This window comes from Puma concolor, chromosome E3 (genome assembly GCF_028749965.1).
Source record: "Puma concolor isolate L17-30 chromosome E3, mPumCon1.1.hap2, whole genome shotgun sequence".
NCBI classification, from domain to species: domain Eukaryota; kingdom Metazoa; phylum Chordata; class Mammalia; order Carnivora; family Felidae; genus Puma; species Puma concolor.
The window spans coordinates 11,486,200-11,500,585 of NC_141682.1; the positions used below are offsets into that span (position 1 = coordinate 11,486,200).

The 14,386-nt window shown below is 57.1% G+C and overlaps 1 protein-coding gene across 1 annotated transcript in view; it reads right to left on the reverse strand.

Annotated features, from left to right (window-relative positions):
- The window catches only part of CASTOR2 (cytosolic arginine sensor for mTORC1 subunit 2), a 58,025-nt gene that overhangs the window by 19,820 nt on the left and 23,819 nt on the right, over positions 1–14,386 (reverse strand). The window contains exon 2 of the mRNA XM_086692615.1: positions 3,097–3,167. Within this exon, the coding sequence (XP_086548741.1) occupies positions 3,097–3,167 (71 nt within the window). The remainder of the gene's footprint in view (positions 1–3,096; positions 3,168–14,386) is intronic.

Below are 14,386 nucleotides of genomic sequence, written 5' to 3' on the forward strand. Positions count from 1 at the left end.
TGTTTCACTTTCCTCATCTATAAAACGAAGATAAGGAAAGTCTTTCCCGGGGCGCCTGGGTGGCTCAGTCGGTTTAGCATCCGACTCCTGACTTCAGCTTAGGTCATGATCTCGCAGTTTGTGGGTTCAAGCCCCGCATCAGGCTTTGTGCTGACAGAGCTTGGGATGTTCTCTCTCTCCCTCTCTCTCTGCCCCTCCCCTGCTCTCTCTGTCTCTCTCTCAAAATAAATAAACTTGAAAAATTTTTTTAAGATGCTGCATCCCGTTCCAAGCCTCGCGTGAAAAAAAAAAAAAAAAAAAAAAGAGTCCTTCCCAGGGCTTATTAGCACAGCGTCAACAGATAGCAGCCCCGGCGGGGCAGTGAAATAAGGCAGTATATGTCGATTCAGGGAGCGCATGTATCCGCTCTCGGCTTATCTTGCTTCCTATTTCGAGGGCCCCTCCCAGGGGGTCTCCTGAATAGCAGGGTATGTTCTGCAACATGCCGTTACGGCACCCACACCCTCGCTGCACGGCACCAACCACGAGAACGGTGCCATTAGCTGGCAGGCCCTGAGGCTCATGGGGTCAGAGGTGGTGTTTCCCACCCCCGGCTACCCCTCCAGGGCCCAGCGAGATGCGGCACACAGCAGGTGCTCAGTAAATGCTGCCTCCTGCAATCCAGAGGAGGGGGCCGGGGGGGGCTCCGAGCAGGCGGCCCTTTAGCTGCGGGACACCTCCCGCCCCGGTTACTGACAATTCCTGCACACGCGGGCTCCCAGGGCCTGCAAAACCCGGCTCCCCGGCTCCCTGTTCCCCGCGATGCCTCCTTTGCTGCCTCACGATGGAGAGAGTCAGTCTCGTCCAGGGAGATGGACCAGACAGAGCATCTGATCCTAGAGAAGAGATAGTCCGGGGCACTCCTCGGTGCTCCCGCACAAGGGCACGCATCCCCACGCAAAAATGCAGATGGCTTCGGGTTGCCCAGGCACGCACTCTTCACGGTACCGCGCTTTGTGGTTAAGGCAAAAGTTCTCGTTCGCGGCCCGCAGGCTCAGAAAATATCTGCTGAGTGAATGAGTGAGTCAACGGATGAATGAATGAATGAATGACTAGCTAGATAACTTTGATGATGGGGCAGGGCCTCCCGTAGGGCCTGTCCTGTCCCTGCTGTGGCCGGGCAGCTGTCCCCTCGGAGGGAGGGAAACCGTGCGCCTTTAGATATGGGGGGGGCTGGGTGCAGCCCCCCAACCTTGGCTAGGTGCCCAGGGCAGGGGCGTGTAAGGAATGACAGAGCGGGTGGGGGCCGTATCCGTTCCCCCAGGGTTTCGCGTGCTCACCAGTGAGGACGGTCTCATTCGGCCGCCCTTCAGCTTGCATTGAGAACCACACAGATGGCTGACTTCTGACCCCACAAACACCACGTCTCAGACCTCATTTTCGGAGCCAGCCCGGATAAGAATGTATGTTACACATTTCAGGAGTTCACAAATTTATCACTAGAGAACAAGGAAACAGCTTGGATTCTAACCACTAGGGACCCGGTGAGGAGGCAGGCCCCGTCCACCACGACATGCATGGTGAGAGGCTGGGATATCACAGGAAATGTTACCTTACTTTGGCTCAGGTCATGATCTCGCGGTCTGTGGGTTCGAGCCCCGCGTGGCGCTCTGTGCTGACAGCTCAGAGCCTGGAGCCTGTTTCGGATTCTCTGTCTCCCTCTCTCTCTGCCCCTCCCCTGTTCATGCTCTGTCTCTCTCTGTCTCAAAAATAAATAAACGTTAAAAAAAAAAAAAAAGTGACCAGGAGTTGTCTTTGGGGCGGAATAGGGTTTTTACAAAAACTCTGAATTTGCTGCGTTCTCTGCATGCTTTGAGGAACGGAACTGAGGGGCTTGGAAGGAACATCTGCTCTGGGGGGAGCCCAGCTGGTGGCTGGTGAGCCTGGGCCTGTGATGTCCTCTCTGCTCCAGGAGCTTCGAGCTTAAGAGCAGGACAAACATAGTAAAAGCCTTACTGATGAAACCAAAAGGACATGGGGGAAGGGGAGAAGGGGGAGTGATACTAACAGGTACGAGGTTTCTTTTTGGGGTGATGAAAATGTTCTGGAATGTTCTGCACAACCCCGTGCATTTCAAAAACCACAGAACTGGACACTTTCAAATGGTGGACTTTAAGGGGAGTGTTGGTGGCTCAGTCGGTTAAGCGACCGACTTCGGCTCAGGTCATGATCTCACAGTTTGTGAGTTCAAGCCCCACGTCAGCCTCCATGCTGACAGCTCAGAGCCTGGGGCCTGCTCCGGATTCTGTGTCTCCCTCTCTGCCCATCCGTCTGCACTCTGTCTGTCTCTCAAAAATAAATAGACATTAGGGGCGCCTGGGTGGCGCAGTCGGTTAAGCGTCCGACTTCAGCCAGGTCACGATCTCGCGGTCCGTGAGTTCAAGCCCCGCGTCAGGCTCTGGGCTGATGGCTCGGAGCCTGGAGCCTGGAGCCTGTTTCTGATTCTGTGTCTCCCTCTCTCTCTGCCCCTCCCCCGTTCATGCTCTGTCTCTCTCTGTCCCAAAAAAAATAAATAAACGTTGAAAAAAAAAATTTTACAAAAAAAAATAAATAGACATTAAAAAAATTCAAAACTAAAATAAAATGGTGGACTTTGTGATACCTGAATGATATCCCAATCTGAAAAACGGAACAACGGAAAGGAAAATCACAAAAGGAAGATAATCAGGGCTTCCTCCAAAGGGAACGAGGACTGAGGACATTTTAAAGCCCCTCGCCCAACAGCAGGTGCTCAAGAAAACAAGCCCTGGGTGCCTTCTTGGTAGCTTCAGTTCCCAGCTGGGTAAGCACCGTCTTATTGACCCTTTTGGCTCTGCCGTCGCCTTTCCCGGGGGAGTCTCACAAGCGGAAACGGAGGGGGGATCAGCCAGGGCACAGGGAGAGAAGAAAACAGACCCCCTGCTGACTTTCTAACCCACCGCTAGGAAGGCGGAGGGGAGGCAGAAATAAGGCGGCGGGCAAAAAGTAAGGAGGTGGAGGGGCAGAAATAAGGCGGCGGGCAGCCAGCACTGAGTGCAGGCCACTGTCCGGCCGAGCGCCAGTGGTGGAAGCACTCACCTAAGAAGCCTTCCTCGTCAACAATGATGGTGTAATCCTCGGGCGTCTCGGTCAGACTGAAGAACTTGCACCTGGATGGCGGACGGACAGACAGAGGACACGGTGTTAGTCGCCCCCGCCAAGGCCCTCCATTTTCGACTCCCGAGGCCTCAGGGGGGCCTGGAGAGGCTGGTGGTCCCCTCTCGCCCCCCCAATCTTTGGGGACCCCGAGCCAGCCTCTAGGTTGCCCTACTACAGCTGAAGGGGCTTAGATCCCACTTTTTCCCAGGGGAAGAAGCCGAAGTGGGGCTCTGGCAGGAAGCAGGTGGGTGAACTGCCTTCTGTAGGCCCCCCCACGTTCTGACATCTAAGCCTCCACCGCTGTCCCCCCCAATCCCCCACCCCCAACCCCCCACCAACTCGGGAGTTCCCACAGTCGTCCCACACCCAAGTCACATCACCCAACCGACAGCCCAGCCTTTAGGGTACTTTTCTTCCTTGCATGAGAAAGTGATGCGGCCGTCTGTGCCCTTTGGGGGACCTGGATCCCCCAACTGTCACCCGTCACCTTCGGTAATACGGATCAGCCTCGGGTGTGCATTGCTCATTTCTGTCCCCAGACGAGACCCTCGATTCCTCCAGGCCAGGGTGTGGCACTCACTGCCCCTTGGTGCCTGCCTCCCTGTCCCTCATCCAGCTGCAAGGGCCCCCAGAACGACACAAGCAGCAGCAGCCAGAAACGTCCCGTGGTTATTTGGCGTCGCTGTGGCTCTCAAGCGCGAGGAGGCCTGGCCCGGGCTCGGTGCCCAGCATGCGAAACCCATCCATCGCGGGGAGCCCTGGCAGCGAGAGGCCTGGCGAGTAACCCCAGCAAGGGCCCAACCATCCCTCCCACAGGGGTTAAAACGGGAAAGAGGGGCGCCTGGGTGGCTCCGTCGGTTGAGCGTCCGACTTTGGATCGGGTCACGAACTCGAGATTTGTGAGTTCGAGCTCCGCGTCGGGCTCACTGCTGTCGGCGAGGCGCCTGCTTTGGATCCTCTCTCTCCCTCTCTCCCTGCCCCTGCCCTGCTTGTGCTCTCCCTCTCCCTGTCAAAACTAAATACACGTTAAAACCAAATTAAAGACAGAAGTAGAACAGCATCAAGGAAATTTTTGGTTGACGGGAGTGCTTGGTATCTTGACTGCGGCGGTGGTTACAAGACCACACACATTTGTCAAAACGCAAAGGATTATACCCTAAAAGGGGTGGGTTCTACTGTATGCAAATGCGGCATACCTCAACGAATCGGACTTTATTTTTTTTATTATTTTTTTAACGTTTATTTATTTTTGAGACAGAGAGAGACAGAGCAAGAACAGGGGAGGGGCAGAGAGAGAGGGAGACACAGAATCCGAAGCAGGCTCCAGGCTCCGAGCCGTCAGCCCAGAGCCCGACGCGGGGCTCGAACTCACGGACCGCGAGATCGTGACCCGAGCCGAAGTCGGAAGCTTAACCGACGGAGCCACCCAGGCGCCCCAGACGCATCTGACTCTAAAGAAATTTCTTGTGCCAGAGTCGTGAGCAAGGTGACACTCTCCTCCCCACTGACGCTCTGCTCAACCGGCCGCATACACTCCTCAAGCTCCATCCGGCTCTTCGGTTTCCACGTCACATCTCTGTCCCCCATCCCACTGGCAATGTTGCTTGGACAAAGAAAATCTGCAATTGCTCGGGGACAACGGCAGACGACCACCTCCGGAAGTGGCAATCCCCGGCCCGGCCTGGCTCCTTCCTGGGGACCCCCGTGCACTCAGAGGGAGCCCCGGCAGCCCCCCCAGTCACCAGACCGCCACGCACAGAGGCCGCCCAGCTGTCTGCGAAGGCAAGGAGATACGGCACTCGCTCCCTGTGCCCTCTTGGCCGTGAGGGATGCTCCAGAAATAGACCATGGAAGCCGTCCCGGAAAGGCATAAACACCAGCAGACGGTCGCTTCAGCCTCTGTGTAAACGGGGTATAAATATGTTGTTGATGTGACCCGTCTCCCGGGGTCGAGGGCCTCTGAGGTCCAGCTACCGGACGCCTATCTCGAAATGCGCTCCTTGGGGTGGGCAGGCCTCCGGGAGCGCGGATCAGCCGGAGGGACCGACAGGCCCCTGGTTCTTCCTGCTCCCCGTTCCCCTGCTCCGTGGCGCTCAGCCCCACCTGTCTTGCCTCTCAGGCTCCTCTGTCTACCACTCCCCTCCACGTGACCTCCCACCTCATCCCGCTCCCTCACTCTCGGCCTCCCTCCCCAGCCTCCAAAGGTTGACAAATGTTCTTTCTACTGCCCGGCACACCCTTCCCTCTTCTTTGGCTGGAGCTTTGCTGCTTATCCTCCACGACCCGGTGTCAGCATCTTCTTTGGGGGAGAGCCTTCTCACATTGGCACCGATCCCCCTCCCTCGCCTGCCACCGGTCTAAAGAGCCTGTCCTCCCTTGACAACCTGAAGCCTGACACTGTGTCCACGAGAGGACACGACAGCCACTGTAGACGGTTGCGCGTCACAACTCGTTCATCTCGGTTTATGTGAAGTATGCCCTGAGAGTTGAGCAGTGCACAATCTGTGCAACTGTGCAGGACGGTCGTGGGTGCTTTCCACAACCTATCACAAATAACGCTCGTTTCCCCCAGCTCTCACTGGCAAGGACTCTGGATTCTCCGTGCATACACCTGACACAGGGTAGGAATAGAATCAACACTCATTGTTCACAAAAAGTGAACTACGGCCACCGACCCACCCCCAAGCCACAGAAGCCCTGATCAGACAAACTGCCTGTATTTTGTGGGGTGCTACCTTGACTCACCCTTCCTTTGGGAGGCACTAAAGTCTCCAGTCCCAGCCTTCTAATGAGTCATGGCTAAGCATCCTCCAGATGCTTGAGCCCCCGGCGTTTGTGGCCTCTCTGTACTTTGTCTCTGAAGGTCTGGAGAGAGGACCCAAACCCAGCAATTACCCAGCCTCTGCTAACTGCTGTTGGGAAACCCAAGGAGGAAGAGAGCGGGGTGCCCTCTACGTGCCCTCATAGTACTCAGGAACGGGATGAAACAACACGGGAAAACAAAGCAGCCCGGGGAGAGAGTGAAGACCGTGGTCTTGGAGATGAGACCTGGGTTCTGGTCCCAACTTGGCACCCGGGGGTGCTGAGCCCTGGGCTGCTTCCTTCCTCTGTACAGTGAGGGGCAGGCTCAAGGTGGCCTGGCTCCCATCTGGCTCCACCTCGGGCCACGTGGAACCCCGCCAGCTCCACAGCAGGGTGACCTCAAGGGGCCTGGCCAAGAAGGCACAGAAAGATGATTCTAGAACCATGGAGTGCATCTGGAGAACACCTTTTAAGGGCGGGCAAAATCCCATCCAGCTGTGAGAAGAACCCAGGACCGATCTGCTGCCCAGACAGCTGGGCAGGTGGTGTATCACAACTCTGGGGGTGGGGCTCGTTCACCTCATAGTCTCTGTGAAAGAGCGCTCTCGGAGTTGAGCAGTGCACAACCCTTGCAACCGTGTATGACTGTCACCGGGCAGGTTCTGCCGGAGCCGTCAGGTAGACAGGATGTAAAATTCTACAGCCCCAAGCAACGAAGGAGAGAGATGGGGGGACAGCAGTTTGTGGTTCGGGACATACCCCAAGAATTGTGCAAGTCCCCCATCTCGGGGGAGCCCGTGCATCGCTGGGCTCTGTTGAACAGAGTAGGGGTTCTAGAGCCCAGACCATGCCTTTTGGCCTGGAGAAAGATTCCAGCCACCACCTGGCTGTCACGCACCATGGGTTGAAGGCAATGCTGCTGCTTATGGCTGTGTGACCTGAAGTTTAACCTCTCTGTGCCTCAGTCTCCTCGTGCGTATAATGGGGATAAGAATAGCATCTACTTCACAGGGTTGTTGTCAAAGGAGCACTAATGAGTGAAGACCCGTTGTAACTATAGTTAGCAGTTAACTCGTTGGCTATTTATTCTTCTTGGAAGGCAGAGGTAGCTGGCAGGGAGGCCACACGGAGGCCAGCTGGTGTTCCAAGTAAAGAGAAGCTCTGAAGCCAGTTAGGCGGGGTGCCCGGGGGGTGCAGTCCGTTAAGCGTCTGACTCTTGATCTCGGCTCAGGTCGTGGCTCACAGTTGAGCCACGGAGCTCTGCGCTGCTTGGGATTCTCTCTCTCCCTCTCCAGCTTGTGCTCTCCGCCCCCACCTCTCTCTCTCAAAATAAAGAAACATGGAAAAACAAACAAACAAACAAACCAGCGAGGCTACACGGACCAGCGGGCTGCAGGGGGCATTAGGTCTCCAAGGGGAGGATGAATTCAGCCACCTCCAGGGTCCCATGCAGTCCCAGCTCTCGCACAACTGACCCTCCAAAGCAACAAGCTTTGGCTGAAAAGTCTCCATCCGCCTCACCAGCATCCCGGCCCCCAGTAGACAGCCAGGATGACGGTTTCCGAGGGAAGAGGCCGGGCCTGACGTCACCCCAGCATCCCGACAGGCCACGCAGAGGCCGTGTCTGAGCACATGGACCGTCCGCGTGGGGGGAGCCGGGGAGGTGGCCTGCCTCATCGCCATCAGGCCAGGGCCCCTAGGGGCCTCTCTGTCACCTTCTCCACTCACCTGCTGGCTGACTGATGGCCCTGCCAGGCTGTCGCACTCCCCGGCCCTCCCTTCCCAGACACCACGACGTCCCCTCCACGGGATCAGCAAGGGTTCCCTGTGTGCGGAATCCTGAGCCGAAGACCTGAATCTAGGGGGAGGCCCGAGCTGGCTTCGGGAGCCAGACCCCGTCTGGGACCGGAGCCTGCTTCCTGCGGGGTCATGATGCCCTGTGTCGGCCAGACCCCGCTGAGGTCACCTGCCGGCTCATCACAGAGTAAGTGCAAGCCTTTGTGACGACAGCCTGGCCGGCCGAGCTTTAACATGAGCCCACGTTCTTCATGCCCATGGGATGGGCCGTGCAAACGGGGCCCAGAACAGGCATCTAGCACGTTCCAGGGAACTGTTTCCACACGTTCTTGTTCCTTCGTTCCGCTGGGGTCTCTGAATGCCCAGCAGCCCATTCTGAAATTCCGTCTGGGAAGCCGGGAGTGTTTCCTGCAAAGGGCGGCCGGTTTGGTCCGGAGCGAGGGAAGTTCAGCCACATCTCCCTCTCTGCAGCATGTCTAGTGAGGAGGGGGAGGGGCTGGGGTCCGACCTGCTCCCGAGACCCCGCTGGCCCCAGCTGATGATTTTCTGCAACCGCACACCGTGAGCGACAGAAGCACTCCGGGGTCTGTCCAGCGTGGTCCTTCCCAAAGGAAAGCCAGGCGGATGGCGTGGGTCCGGCTTTGTTCTCTCAACCAGCCTTTTTTATGGTTTTCCTGGGTCTTCGATAGGTGTCTTGTGTTGCTTCCGTTTCGTTTCTGCTGTCTTTGGCAACTGGAGGCTGCTGTTTCAAGCTTTAGTTCTGGACTTGAAGGACGATCCTGAAAAGGGGTTTCTTGGGGCGCCTGGGTGGCGCAGTCGGTTCAGCGTCCGACTTCAGCCAGGTTACGATCTCGCGGTCCGTGAGTTCGAGCCCCGTGTCAGGCTCTGGGCTGATGGCTCGGAGCCTGGAGCCTGTTTCCGATTCTGTGTCTCCCTCTCTCTCTGCCCCTCCCCCATTCATGCTCTGTCTCTCTCTGTCCCAAAAATTAATAAAAAACGTTGAAAAAAAAAATTAAAAAAAAAAGGGGGTTTCTTCTTCTGTCAACACAGGCAAAACCCGCGTGCTTGTGTCACAGGCGGCCAGGATAATCACAGTGTGGGGGACGGCGCTGGCAGCTTCCAGGGTGACACACACAGGCAGGATTGCAAAAAGGGGGGCGGGGAGGGCACAAGGAATCACTGGGGTCTGGAGAAAGCTCCCGGACCCAGGCAGCAGCCTAACCCCGGCGGCTAGATCAGTCAGTCATTCAACAAACAAATCACTAAGCATCTTTATGTGTCAAGCACTGTTTCGGGTGCTGGGGCCCCGCCTTAAATAACTGGACAATTAGGATTTACTGTGGAGGGGTGGGACACATGACATAGTGCATGAGATGCTTGTGCCACAGGGCAAATCAAAAACGTGGAGAAGGGGCAGAGGGCTGGCAGAACAGGGGTTTGCAATCTAAAACTGAGCAGGGGGCGGTTGCCAGGGGCTGTGGGGAGGGGGATACGGGAAGCAGTCATTTAATGGAAACAGAGTTTCAGTTTGAGCGGATAGAAAAGTTCTGGAGATGGATGGGGGTGACGGTTGCACAGCAGGGTGAATATACCTAACGCCACTGACTCGTGCACCTACGAATGGTTAAGGGCGCCTGGGGGGCTCAGTCCGGTGAGCATCAGACTTCTGCTCAGGTCATGATCTTCCACGGTCCGCGAGTTCGAGCCCCGCATCGGGCTCTCTGCTGTCAGCACAGAGCCTGCTTCAGATCCTCTGTCCCCACCCCATCCCGCTCTCTGCCCCTCTCCTGCTCATGTGTGTTCGCTTTCTCAAAAATAAATAAACATTAAAAAAAAAAAAAAAGAAAGGTGAAAATGGTACATTTTGTTATGTATATTTGACCACAATAAAAAAGAAAATTGAGCAGGTACAGGGAAGGTCCCCATAAGACCCATAGAAGGGTCCTAGGGGAGGGGAGTACCTTGTGGCCAAGGGTAAGGAGTAGGTGGGGGCCCTAAGACCAGCTAGGAGGCTACTCTCTTCAAGGAGGCTGACAGGAGCTGGGGGGGGGGGGGGGCGGGGTAGGGGGGGCTGGACCAGGCTGGCGGCGGTGGGTGTGGGTCCCGATGCGGCCAGGAAACAAGATTCCACAAGCTGAGGAGATGAGGTCGGTGAAAAACACAAGGCCATGGCAGGCAACGGTGGTCTTCCACAGCCAGCGCTCTGGCCAGAGGCACCAGAAGGGAGGTCAGCAGACTGACTGTCCTCACCTCTGACTCCGGCCTCCACTGACCCCTCACTTCTTTCCTCCAGGGACACCAGGGGAAGGTGAGAAACCTGGGGCAAAGGGCTGGCCAAGCCCTGCCCTGAGGGCCAAGGCCACAAGCTTCCGAGAGTGGCTTCCTTATTGTTTCCTTACGCACGTCCCAATGGCCTGGGGCAGCCCGGCAGGATGGAACAGGTTGTGCCAGGGTGGAAACACAGTCTGGGTGAAGTCCAGCCTCTTGCTTCATGAACACATACCCAAGCGTGGAGCATATCTGAGCTGACTGGTGGTTCTCTTTCTTCCTTGGGGGATCTGAGATGGAAAAGGCCTAAGTGTGGACCTTGGCTTTACAGCCACCCACCCAAGACAAAGTTGGAGCGGCTTTCTTATCTCTGAAAGAGGAAATAACTCCCTTGCAGAGTAGGGTAGGATTTAAGGAGGCCCTAAGCACACAAAGCAGTGCTCAAGACCCTGCATGGGGCGCCCTGGTGGCTCAGTTAAGTGCTGACTCTTGATTTCAACTCAGGTCATGATCTCACGGTTCGTGAGTGTGAGTTCAAGCCCCGTTCTGTGCTAACAGCGTGGAGCCTGCTTGGGATTCTCTTTCTCTCTCTCTCTCAAAATACATAAATAAATAAACATTAAAAAAAAAAAAAGATCCTGCTTAAGCACGTGTGGTTACGCGATGCCTTGAGTCAAGGAGCTGGCCCGGGGACCCCGGGCAGAACTGGACCCCCCCTCCCCCAGCAGCATTCTCGGGGAGTGCGCAGGCCTCGCGGATCGGACAACGGCTTCTGTGTACAGGCTCGTGGCTTCTCTGGTGTTAAGTGATCTCTGCCGGATTCCAGATCTCCCCCTTCCTTGTGGCCCCCACCGCAACCCTCGCCGAGAAGGGTCAGTCGCACACAGGGGCCCCAGCCGAAAAGCCCAGCCCAACACCCCTTGGCAGGTCAGAGGCCCGGTCCACCACCTCCCCCCGTGACGACAATGTCAGAGATCATTCACTTCCAGATCTGACTTTGCTCAGCCATCCATCTGTTCCCTGTCCCCATCAGGGCGGTGGGCCGAGCCTTTCTTACCCGGGTCCCCCCGCGCCTGGCGCAGGATGTGCCACAGTCTGGGCACCAGCGGCGCCAACTGAATGCACGTGTGGCATAACTGCTTGTTCCCACTTCTCCAGCAGGAAAACTGACGCTCAGTTAGGTTAAGGCTGTTACTGCCTCGGGTCCACTATGCCGGTCTCTGAGGCGGGACAGCTGGGAGGCAGGTGTGGCCCCGCAGCATCATCTCTGTGACGCAGCTCTTCCCCTCGGAGGTGCCCACCCTCTGAAACACACACGTCACGGGAGGCACCGGCCAGAAAATTCCCAACGGCCTGTTCTCAGGAACAAAAACCTGGCTACAGCCCAGACGCCCATCACTGGGCGAGGAGAAGGACAATGACAGAAGACGATTACCCGGCCATCAAAATGAACGGTCCACAGTGACTTGCAAGAATATGAATGCGTCTCAGCCGTACGACAGCAGAAGGAAAAGGAAGCCCCCAAACATCATGCACAGCGTCGTATATTTTGGCGGAATTAGGAGCTATCGTGTAAAAATTAAAAAACAAACCAAAACACCTTTAAGATCAAGTGTAGTTGCAACCTAACTACATAAAAAAAGAAGCCAGGGGGTGAAGGGTGTGGATTACCTGGGGGTGGAGGGGGTGGGGGGGCCTCTGGTCAAACACAGGTTATTGTCCAGACCTTTCTTTTGCTCTGGCTTTGCACCTTCTAACGCGAGTCGGTCAGGTAAGTGATTAAGGTGGGCATGCAAGGACGCACGGAGGGTCACAGGGACATGCTTGGGCCGAGGTCCTCTGGGGCGAATGTGAGGGGCCGCAGGAATGGCCGGAAGGCAGACCGTGTGGGAACGCAGCTCGAGAGCCACCCGGAAGAGGTGGCTGGAGCCGGGTCCAGGCGCCAGAATCCACAAGAGCCCCAGGACGGGATGGACAGGACTGGCCCCAGGACTACAGCACCCCCCCTTCCCCGGTCCAGTTCATCCACTTGGGCTGTGGCTGGCCAGTGATTTGGGGGTTCACCTTGGCTCCACGGAGAGAGCTTCACTCCCCAACTCGGTCCCCACGGTCCAGGCTCTGTGTGACCCTCCGATGGTGCTGTGGGCCACGAGCTCACGCTTGGCAAAGAGCACTGCTTTTGGAGTCAGGGGGCCTGGGTTCGAGTCCCAGTGACGGCATCGGCACTGTGGCCTTAGACACTTCCACGGCCCCTGAGCCCGTCTCTCCAGCCATCAAGAGGGGTCCCCCCACCCCGCCCCTGATCGCCGGGGCCAGGGTGAGAGGTCGGCACCCTCACACAGCCGCTGAGGACACACACACACACACACACACACACACACACACACAGCCTGCCCACCTGCCCTTCCAAGGATGCAAACGGCTTTGCGCCAGGATGCTGAAAGCAAGAACCAAAATATCGGACGCCGAAGCAATCGTAGTCCTGGCCACCCCCCTCCCCAAGTCCCTGACACTGTTAATTAGAAACAAGAGTCCCTAGATGGCTTGCTATGGCAGGACTTTACAGCCAAGCAGGGGCACTGCCTGGGGTTGCTGTCTTGTTGCCTGGCGACTCCATGAGTGCCCCCGGCTGCTGGGTCACCCCAGCGCTCCTGTGGCCGCTCCGATGCTGTGCCGTGTGCGGCTGGCTCTGGGGCAGGGTGTCCTGGGCGGCCTCCTTGGCTGACCCCATCCTTAGATGACCTCTGTCCAGCACTGTCCTTCTCAGCAATGGCCTCTAGCCGGAAATGCCCCCTCTCCAGGGCCTGGCTCCTACCCATCCCCCCTCTCGGGATCAGCTCGGCCCTCCTTCCCCCTCCGCACCCCAAGCTGCACCCCAATTTCCTAAGATTCAGGCCAGCTGGGGAGCACCCCCTCTCAAAGCAGCTCGGTTTTCTCACCCATCTTATGCCTTGTCTCTGGCCAGAGAAAACCAGTCCCAAGGCAACCTTCTCTCCCTTTCTCCCCTCCCACAGGCGCCTCCCTCTCGGGACTCCATCTCATTCTTGGCTTCCTGGTCTTAACGACCAACAGGCTCAAGTTTCCAACATCCTAAAAAAAGCCTCCCTGATCCTCATCTCCTCCTCGGGCCACCACCTTCTTCCCTCCCCTCCCCTCCCCTCCCCCAGCCGGTCACGCCAACCCTCTGGCTATTGCCACCGGCCAGGACGGTGCTGCTCAGCTCAGCAATGACCTCCCCCAGCCACTCCGCAGCCTCTTCCGTCACGCCCTCCCGTCCTGGCCCTTGATCGGCTGGACCCCACATGGCTGGCCAAGGCCCTCCCCTGGACCCTGGAATCTACCAGCTTCTGACAGTGACACTCCTCTTTGGTTTCCTGTGGTAACTTCTTCTCCCCGATGCAGGTGGACCTTGAGGGGGCCCCCTTGTCACTCCCAGGGTCCCAGCCGCGGTGGTCCCAAGCTTCCGACGTGCACTTTGCCTACGTTGCTTTGGACTCACTTCACACACCTGCTCCTCGGGGAGAGAGAGTGTTGATCCCATTTCACAGATGAGGAAACTGAGGACAGGAACCTGTCAGAGAGCCAAGATGGCCACATGTGTGTGCCCTTCACCCTGACAGGCACCCCAGTCCTCAGCCCTAAAAACCCACGGCCACCCCCTTGGGCTTGGCCCACAGCCAGTCACCAGGGCAGAGCCGAGGCCCGGGGCTGCCCCCACCTGGGGGCCGGGAGGTTGAGTCATCTCAGAGAACATTCTCGTTTTCCACTGCTGTGGCGTCTGTTACGGAAGGCCCAGCTGACACTGGCAACTCGATCTGTTTACTCTTGGATTCCTAGCCCAGCAGAGCGAGGCCCTCACACGGGCCTCCCCTCAGGCATGCGACAAGCCCCGGCCAGTTGGGAGTCCTGTTCGGGCAATGGACCTTCAACAGGAGGCAAGGGTGGTGGGGGCGGGGCCGTGGCCGAGCAGACCCACCCTGAGAGCTCAGATCTATGAGCCAGACCAGTGAGCAGAGGGACAGGAGCCGTGAGGGTTTATTTAATTTGCGGAAAGCTTACAACAGGTTCCCCGTTGAACAAAAACCACAACGTCAAGCCAGGAAGGCCACGGTGTGTGACCTCTTTCAGCAATGGGACCCTGGATAGAGGGTGACCCAGCTTCTGCTTGCATGCCCCTAGGTTAGGGAAGCTCACTCCTTTTTGAGGCGATTCATTCCATCCAGGGGTGGCTTATTTCTAGAAGGCTCTATCGATGTGGTCTCCAACACAGGGCCCGATGTGGGGCCCAAACTCACAAACAACGAGATCATGACCTGAGGCAAAGACAGATGCTTTAACTGACTGAGCCACCCAGGTGACCCAA